This window comes from Chinchilla lanigera, unplaced genomic scaffold (assembly GCF_000276665.1).
Source record: "Chinchilla lanigera isolate Chin_1 unplaced genomic scaffold, ChiLan1.0 scaffold00026, whole genome shotgun sequence".
Lineage (NCBI taxonomy): Eukaryota > Metazoa > Chordata > Mammalia > Rodentia > Chinchillidae > Chinchilla > Chinchilla lanigera.
Window position 1 is genome coordinate 12,881,220 of NW_004955427.1, and position 9,476 is coordinate 12,890,695.

At 35.0% G+C, this 9,476-nt stretch overlaps 1 protein-coding gene across 1 annotated transcript in view; it reads right to left on the bottom strand.

Annotated features, from left to right (window-relative positions):
* Positions 1–234: 234 nt before the first annotated feature.
* The window catches only part of Atg3 (autophagy related 3), a 24,946-nt gene continuing 15,704 nt past the window's right edge, over positions 235–9,476 (bottom strand). The window contains exons 7-12 of the mRNA XM_005386390.2: positions 9,162–9,243; positions 5,251–5,285; positions 4,498–4,653; positions 3,624–3,751; positions 1,759–1,827; positions 235–500 (exon numbers count right to left, since the gene is read on the bottom strand). Coding sequence (XP_005386447.1) covers positions 419–500; positions 1,759–1,827; positions 3,624–3,751; positions 4,498–4,653; positions 5,251–5,285; positions 9,162–9,243 — 552 coding nt within the window. The 3' untranslated portion in view covers positions 235–418. The remainder of the gene's footprint in view (positions 501–1,758; positions 1,828–3,623; positions 3,752–4,497; positions 4,654–5,250; positions 5,286–9,161; positions 9,244–9,476) is intronic.

Sequence of the window (9,476 nt, forward strand, 5' to 3'; positions counted from 1 at the left end):
CAGACAGGACACTTAAGGAAAGGGTAAGCAAAGAAAGAATAAAAGGAATAAAATGTAGACACAGTCTAGAATGCAGTATTTTCTAGTACTAGTTGGGACACTGGTACCTATTTAATATCTTCCTCGTAAATGGGCACCCAAAACACTCATCATTCTATAAGAGCTATATATTCACTTAAAGAATGTTATTTTAAGGAAATCTCATTATAACCTTGATTAAAAAGAAGTACTGTATTCACATTCATTTTTATTAAACAAATAAGGCTAGTAGTGGAACTTTTTTATTTAATGCATAAACATATAACTCCCTTTATTGGAGAAATTGTACATATTGGTAAATATGGTCAATGGTCACATCTATGGGTTAATTCTTTAAAAATCAGAATCAATAATTAGGATACATTCTATGTTCTCTTCGTTACATTGTGAAATGTCTTGTGTAGTCATATTCTATTGTTGGAATGACAGCTTGTACAAATTTCAAAAAAATTAGAAGATACCTAAAGGTTTTTTTGTTAAGGAAAGTAAGATTGGCAAAGAGTTCTATGTTTTAAGGTTACACTGTAATTATCCATTTTAAAAAAGCATATGACAGAATTTTACATCAAATCTATTAAAAAAAATCTAATCATGTAAGTTATGCAAATTTGTGTCTATCCAACATGAGGCTCTCCACCACTTTAAGACTGCCTGACCACCTATCTCAATATTTGAATTTGAAAGGTTCTTTTTTTGGTGCTGTACTGGGGATTTCACCCAGTCTTCTCAGTGAGCTACACCTATACCCCACACCCACCTGCCATTTTAAATTTTAAAACAGGGTCTCACCAAGTTGGGAAGTTCACAAGCTAGGCTCATAGCTGCAATCCTCCTGACTCAGTATCCCAGGGCGCTGTTTTACAGGCAGGTACCCAGCACATTTAGCTGAAACTTGATGAGAAGTTCACATAGGCCCCATTACTTTGATATAAAAATAAGGACAATATTGTCCATATTTAAGTGACTATAAAATTTACTTATTTAGTTTCTTTACTGCTTTGAAGTTTGCTAGAACTGGTTAGAGAAAAGAATATGAGAGCACTGAAGCAAAAGGAAAGTTCATTTAAGTGAATCCCCTTCACAATGAGCTGAATCTAAGCTATAGATGTACTTGCCATAGAATATAATATATTGGACTGTCTTCATTAATACAATCGTGAAACTTTTTCTATATTCTACTGTACCTAGAAACATTAAGAGCTGTAATTTTCATGGGGGAAATTAATGAGAAATTATTATTAATTACATAGACTGTACTCCAATTTGCTACCTAGCTTCCAACATGTCTGTTTTACTTGAATACTTGAAATACTTAAAAATGTCTGTTTTACTTGAATAACCTTTTGTTTTAGTTGAATTCTTTGCCTCTGGGAGACCACAGGTTGACATAACCTAACTACTTTTAACTGATGGGAAAACACATTTTTTGTAATATGTTAAACTGGAAATACACTTGAGTAAGAGGTACCCATGTTATTCTAAACTAGTAGGTAGCCCCTGTAACAAGCAAACTGGTATGCAAAGGGATATATTCTAATCAACTGAATGTTACCTACCTATCCCAATAAAACATATCCGAAATAAAGTTTTCTACCAGAACTTCCAGGTACGACAGGCTAAACAAGTTACAGGTACTGTGTTTTTAAGGTTATACTACATTTCCCAAACAAAACATCCTAGGAGCCATTTGCTACCAAGCACAAATACAGGTAAGGATACATATGAACACCAAGCTCTCCCCCTCCTTCTGCAACTGTCTCAATGATCTTCTTCATCACTTCAGCATGCCTAAAAGCAAAGAACAAATCTCATTAGTGTGGCTCAACCAGTTCAAAACAGAAAGAGCACGATTTCATTTGTGAAGAAACTAACCTTGCTCTTGGTGAATTAACTTTAACATATAACAATTATATTGTACTACATTCTCCCCTCTACTCAAATCCGACTGTTGGGCCACGCACATTATTTTTTGGAGCGAGGGATAATTTGTAGAAGTTACCATACACAAATGGTATTAGTCAGCTTTCTGATACATGGAGACAGAAAACAAGGGAAGGGAAAAACCATGAAAAGGGATAAATATGGAACAATGGTGGTCTCTGAGAAGCAAATGAATCGGACTATGCAAATTCAAAAAAGATTAACAGTGAAAGTCAAAAAAGCAAAGAGATGTCTACAATCTTCAGATTCTGAATGTTTATATAGATACTTAGCTGAGAATAAGTCAAAACTGAAAAAATACTAGAAAAGCTATTTTATCAAGGTCAATAAGTTTATCTCTTTGTCTCAATGGCATAAAATTTATCTGATCTTATTTAAAAATAATTGGGCTGGGGATTTAGCTCAGCAGCAAAGCGCCTGCCTGGCAAGTGCAAGGTCGTAAGTTCGGTTCCCGGTACCGGAGAAAAACAAACAAACAAACAAAATAATAATAATTTTTGGCTTTATAAGAAGAAAAATATTTAATGAAACTTTTCTGTCCTATGTTTTTCATGCACAAATCCTTGGAAAACTGGTGCCTCTCTGATACTCCAGAAAAGAGTGACTTCAAAGTAACTGGGCACATAACAACCTAAAAGCCACCTTTTGTACATTCCTGGCTTAAATAACGCCCCGTCAGTTTTATGAACGTATCCTTCACGGCAGAGGCAGTCACTTAGAGGACCAGGGTGCATGCACTAGCCCATGCATTAGCACACTCTGAAGGAGAACACGAAATGGCCTCAAATAAACTAGAAAAGAGAAACAGGCTTTCTATAAGGTAAAATGTAGTAATGCAAAGGCTGCAGAAAATAAGAATATTAAGGCTTGTTTCTTTGCTTTTAAATGAGAAAAGGAAGAAAGGACAAAACAAACTCATCTAATTGGTCAATGAAATAGTGTTTTCATTAAAAAAAAAAAAGGTGCTTACGAGTAAGCTACCAGTATGTCTCAATGAACAGTGAAGGTACCTGTTAGAACCAACTGAAAGAAATCAATACAGTTCTTTTAAGGAAAAATTCTGAACAAATGTGTAGCGTTTCACTTTTCTAGCCCTGTGAAAACACTGACAGAGACAAAATCCCAAATTACAAAAGGTACTTAATTTGGTAAGCCTGAAGCCGCTGCAACCAAAGAACAAAAGAGTAAAGAAAGTCCTCGTACATTTATTTCCCTTCACTAACCAGAGGAGATAAAACAGGGAAAGTCCAAGGTTAACTTAATCTGCTACATGCACAAAAAGATACATTCACAATAGTGCAAACCTATCTAACCATGGATACTTAGGCCCAGAACTGCTCCAACCTGTTCTGCAAGCTACGAGAGGATTATGATCACACAGATCTACTTATAAATATACAGAAACAACAAAATCTTAATAATAAATAATAAAAATCAAAATAAACTGAAAATGTTTCCTTTCTCATATGTATAGTGAAGCACAAGACATTTCTAAGGAACATGAAAGAGAATTTTATTTGCTTACAAAGTAAAATTTTCTGTTAAGATCTATGCTTATAGATTTCCAAACAATAAATACATGAAATATACACATACATTCCCTCTCTAAACACAGACACAAACATACACCCACACACACAGACCTGCATGGGTGAACGGAACACATAGGAGGCGGTGGGAGGTGAGGGTGATTTTCAATGGTCACTGTTTTCTTCACATGATCTTGACTGATGTCTTCATACATGTGCTCAACTGTTAAAGGCTGCCGTTGCTGAAATCATAAAGAATGCTTTGAAATGACTCTTTACAAATATTTAGCCTATACCTCCGTGTTTATATTGTATTTATGCTCCTATCCTCACCATACCTGTAAATTACAATTTCAGACTATTCAGAACTTCCAGATTATTTTGAGTAAAGTTTACAATTTATATTAAGGCAGGGAGGGAACCGGGGAAGGAGTCTGCGTATAGAAGCTGTGTGACATCAGCTACCACCTAATGAAGACCCCACAGAGGCAAGCGTGTGGCTACTAACATATTTTAAAATTGAGTAACTAATTTTTTAGGCCTATTCTGTTTTATTTTTACAGTAAGAATTACAGATATTAAAAAAAACCTGATTTTATTTCAATTATCCTTCAATTCAATTATTCAAATGAATTAAGGGAAAAAGACAAGTGACATCATTTTGGAAAAGTTTAATACATGCAACACATATAATATACAAAATTTAGTAAAATATATGAAGTTCAATTTCCCCTACACTGTAAACGGGTAAGCTGAGAGGCAAACAAATACATATATAAACACAAATTACTTGTGTCTAATTCTTAATATAGTGTCTCACTGAATAATTTATTCAAAATAAAAATCAAGTTCAATATTAATCATACAACTGTAAAACAAATGATATCTAAGGTTTAAAACATAATATAGACCTACACACATCTAACAAAGGAATTAAACCCAACAATTTAAAACCTTTACATTGAAACGCACATCTTTTCATTTTTACCTCATCATAGCCAAAGAGCCATAGTCGTGGTGTTTGGTAATATTTATCATAGGTGATATATAAGTCGTAAGTTCTGGTCTGTAAAATAGCATCTTCACCTCCTGCATCAGTTTTAGCTTTACAAGCTTCTACTATTTTCCTTGTGTCCAGAGTAGCCTGGCACATAATGGAGAAAAATTTAGTCATTAAGTCAGTATGAAGGTGATATTCCAGAAAAATCTGTTTCTCTCATTCTATATTGTCTTTTTCTTAAAAGTAAACAAACTTACAATGAAATTTAATGTTTTATATATTATATAGAAATTTAATATTTTATATATTGTCTTTTTTTTTATGTAACATTTAATATTTTATATAATTTATATGTAAATATAATTATATTTACAGCAGTAGCTCAATTCATGAACTTATTCTCTCCATGATTTTGGAAAAGATGGCCACATTCTTGGTCATGTGGCAAAGACGGCCATAGTCATGTTCATTACCTCATGCAGAACTCACAAAAAAAACCAAAATTTTGCCCAAAACTTCTGTTTGTGAACCAAATTGTTCATAAAAAAAGCATCTGTAAACCAAGAAAGTACCACTGTATATATGATGTATATTTTACATAGAATCCAAACTTTATATGCTATAATCTATGTAAATAAGAATATAAAACTTTGAAAGATCAGTATGTCATTAATACTAAGAATACTAATTTAATGCAAGTTCACTAATTAAAAATTAACTAGAAAAACTCTATTTACAAACCTCATCTGTTTCCAACAATCCACTTTCTTCATATTCTGTCACAAAAAGAAATAAAGAATTAATCAAGTTTAAGAAAACTCCCTAAACAAAATTATGCATTACCTTAGGGTATCATTCAAAATGTGGGGTTTTGTTTGTTTTTAACTGAGGATACTTCACAGATATAAATGAGTCAATTCTGTATTTCTGAAATACTTTGCATAACAAAAGGCCAGAGAAAGTCAGCATGTTTAGGTTTGGTCTGTGTTACTCTGTTAGATACATCACTGGCATAATAATACTATATAGTCCTTAGTGACTGCTGCATATACAGGACTATTTACATATAACAGAAGTCTCTTTGAGGGAGAACTGGCTCAGGACTCTCAGAGGCTGCCTGAAACCAGAGAGTAGAGAACTGTATAATTTAATAGTTTTCATCTTAACTAAGCTTTTATCATACATGAGGGCTTAACATTAGCAGTCTGAGCTGAATCAACAAACTAACATAAAATTGTTTTCTTCTTCACAATTTTATAGATAGAATATTTATTCTTACCATTAATCTTAACAACTTCAGTGTACAGTATTTTTCTTTCGTTATCTAGTAAAAAACTTTTACCTTTTTACTTGAAGGAAAAACTTTATTGCATTTTCTTTGACATACCTGAATTGCCAGCACTACTACTATTTTATGTTGGGACTTCATTAAGTAAATTATGGTTACTTGAATAGAAAAGCATTATGATACCACGACAGTTGACCTGATAATTGAGTGGCTATGTACATATACAGTAAGGGTGGGCTGGGAAAAAACTCATCTCACATATGAAACAGAGAGGGATAGCATGAGATTTCATTGCATTATTCAGAATGCCATGCAATTTAAAATATGACTTTTTTATTTCTGGCATTTTCCATTTCATATTTTCAGACCATAACTGACCGTGGATAACTAACTCCACCACAAACAAAACCGCAGATAAGAGGGAAGACTGGCTGTCACAACATAAAATGTGAAAAAGTGTCCAGTAATTTCCACTTTGCTCCACTGAGTGGTAAATTCCCAGTTTCCATCTTAGTTGACCTCTCAGAAACATGATTTATTCTCTCCTCCTCGAGCACTTTCTTTCCTTGGCTTTTAAGATATTTTATTTTCCTGCCTTTCCTCCCACCCACTTACTGGCTGCTCCCTTCAATATCTCCTATGCTGGCTCAGGAAGGACAGAAGGAAAAAGGGAGGAAAGTGAAAAAAAGAAAAGAGAAAAGAAGAAGAAAAGAGAAAGGAGAGAAGAGAGGGGAGGAGAAGGGAGGGGAGGAGCTCTGCCATCATTGCCCTAGCCCAAGTCACTATTATTTCTTGCCTAAGATTATCAAAACAGCCGCCTGTTGTCTCTTTCCCTTCAATATATGCTTTGCACTTCAGTAAATGTCAAAGCAGGCACTCTCACTTACAAGAACCCAGCAATGTCACCTTTCTTACTCTGAACTAGTCACGAGCCACACAATCTAGCCCTTGGTTACCTTCCTGGCCATCCTTTACCACTCTCCTCTCCTTTCTACTCTGGATAGAGGAACTCCTTGCAGTTATCTTACACAAGCCACACCTGTTCCCACTGGAGGGTCTCTACGCTCTTCCCCGAGACAACCGATCAGCTTGTTTACTCGCTTCCCGGCTCTACTCAGGCGGCTCACTCCCAGTGGCGGTTTTTTGACCAGCTTATAAAAAAACAGAAACGCTGTACCCTACCCCATTCCTTATTTTTCTAACAATAATAAATTTTGTATTATATATTTTGCTTATCTATATTCCTGCTTGTTTCCCCTCATTATAACCTACATGCCACAGAGCATGCCTTTGCTTTCTCTCTCTAGCTCTGAGAAATTGCTGATCCAAATACTGTATTGCTCAATAAATATTTGTTGAATAAATGAATAAAAATTACTTTTTATATTAAATACCATGAACATGATTTTTGAGCAAAATTCCACATAGAGCAATTCTTCGATTATCCAAGGGACATGTAGCAAACACACTGAAAGGCTGTCAGGTATTTAAGGCAGTTCTACAGCCTGTAATCTAAAAACAGTGCTTTACTCACAGGGTGCTCTCTATCCATCCCCACCACAGAATGGACAAAGCTGTACGCTACTCAGAAACAGGAAAATCCACAAAGAGTATTTGTATAAGAGGAGGATGAGTTCAGCTTCTACCAACTGCGAAATACCCAGGTGGTAATAAAACTGACCAAATAGTGTTGAACTTGAGGAGACATAGGTGGAGGTTTAGGTACAGAGGCTTAAGCACAAAAATGCTATGTGAACCTGTTGTGAGAAACTCTGGTTACAAATAACTCAGAGTTCCTAAACGGAGTAGGTTCCCACGGAAATAAGGACAAGAATCTCAGTAAAACTTAGAGCACATGCACAGCTAAATTTTCATGCAGATTTGAAAGTAATCTGGGAAACTGGACTGAAAGGTACTTTCAGTCCAGCAGTTACGATTTGCCCTTATGGTCTCCAAATCTATTTGGCACCATCTTCTACTTTTGTATGCCACAAAATGTAACCATCATGTCCTAAAAAAGATGTATTTTGGGGATGCAGCTACCTTATAGATTCCAATGTCTACCCTATGTCTTTTCTCAAATCCCTTTCTTTCTCTTTCTTCCCAATCTCTAATATACATGCTGTCTTTCTGTATGTGTACACATATTTATATTTCTGTACATGTACACATATTTGTATTTAATCTCTCACAGGGAACTGGTCTCTCCTCCTGCACAAATACCCATGCCTAAGCACCATGTGCCATTAGAGAAGCCTTAAGGATACTTGAAATCTGGGGAAAGAAAGGAAAGAAGCAGGAAAGGAAGAAGGTAGCCATGAAATAACAACATTTAACATGCAGGCAGCAGAAAAATGCCCCAAAAGATGACTTAGAAAAAAATAGTCAGGGAAGAAGACAACCCAATGTCAGAGAAAGGCAGAAAAAAAAGACACAGATGACAGAATCAAATAATAAATAGAAGGTAAATACAAAAAAGAATGAATTTAATAATGAGGTAATCCTGGTGATGGCAATTTCTTCATCTATTTTTAAATATCTGAGGTTTCACTTGTATTATCTTAATGAAACAGGAAATTTGGAATTATTGTGTACTGACAGACTTGTATAACTCTGTTCTGTTAGTATAGTGAGTTTTGATCACTTATAATAATGATTTATTAATGCAATGATTCTGAAGTGGTAACCCTAGAAAGGGTCACTTCAAATCTTAGGAAACTCTGAGGGGAATGCCATGAAGTTCAAAAGACCCTATAAAGAATCACTATCTTGCCAGTCGTGGTAGTACATGCTTATAGTTCCAGCACTTAAAAGCTGAGGCAATCCCTTGAGTTCAAGAGTTCAAAGCCAGTCTACGAAATATAGCAAAATCAAAAAAAAAAAAACCAAAAAACACAAATTAAGGTTTTCATAGAAAGATATAAACAAAAAAGAGAAAGAAAATACGAAACACATGAACAAACTTTGTTCTGCTTTGGAATAATTAAAGAATTAGAATCTTGTAGCAATCAGCAGCATTTAAGATTTATGACTAATATTTATTGCAGCAGAAATAATCGCACCATGACTATGTTCTAAGTAACATAGAAGAGTTCAAGGTCAAGATTAGTTTTATACTAATGAAATTAAAATTAAACAGGACACCCCCTAAACCGGTAAACATTAAAATTTAAACATCAACAGAATAGCCAGGGATATAGATCAGTGGCATAAGTGCTTGCCCGGCAAGCACAAGGTACTGAATTCAATTCCTGATACCCCACCTCCACAAAATCAACAGAATGAAATTCTTAATCCACATGGATTACAAATATTTCTGAACCAACATCCTAATGAGATTAAAGCCAATTTTGAATATAAATACCTTCCATGTCTGCAGCTTCTCCTTCATCTTCCTCTTCTTCCTCTTCACACATTGCTGGACAATCTTCGAGTTTTATACTGTCCTTTGAAATTAATTAAAATCACCTAAATATTGCTTCAAACACTGAAAACCCATGTGCTACATAGTGCTAACCACTCAATGTGAAGGTGAGAATGATGAAGCAGTTCTGATCCTCAAGAAATTAAAACACAAGTGGGGATGATAAAGTTCTAAATTATGTGGTGGCACACACTTGTAATCCCAGCACTCTGGAGCCTGCGGCAGGAGAACTGCTGTGAGTTCGAGGCCAACTTG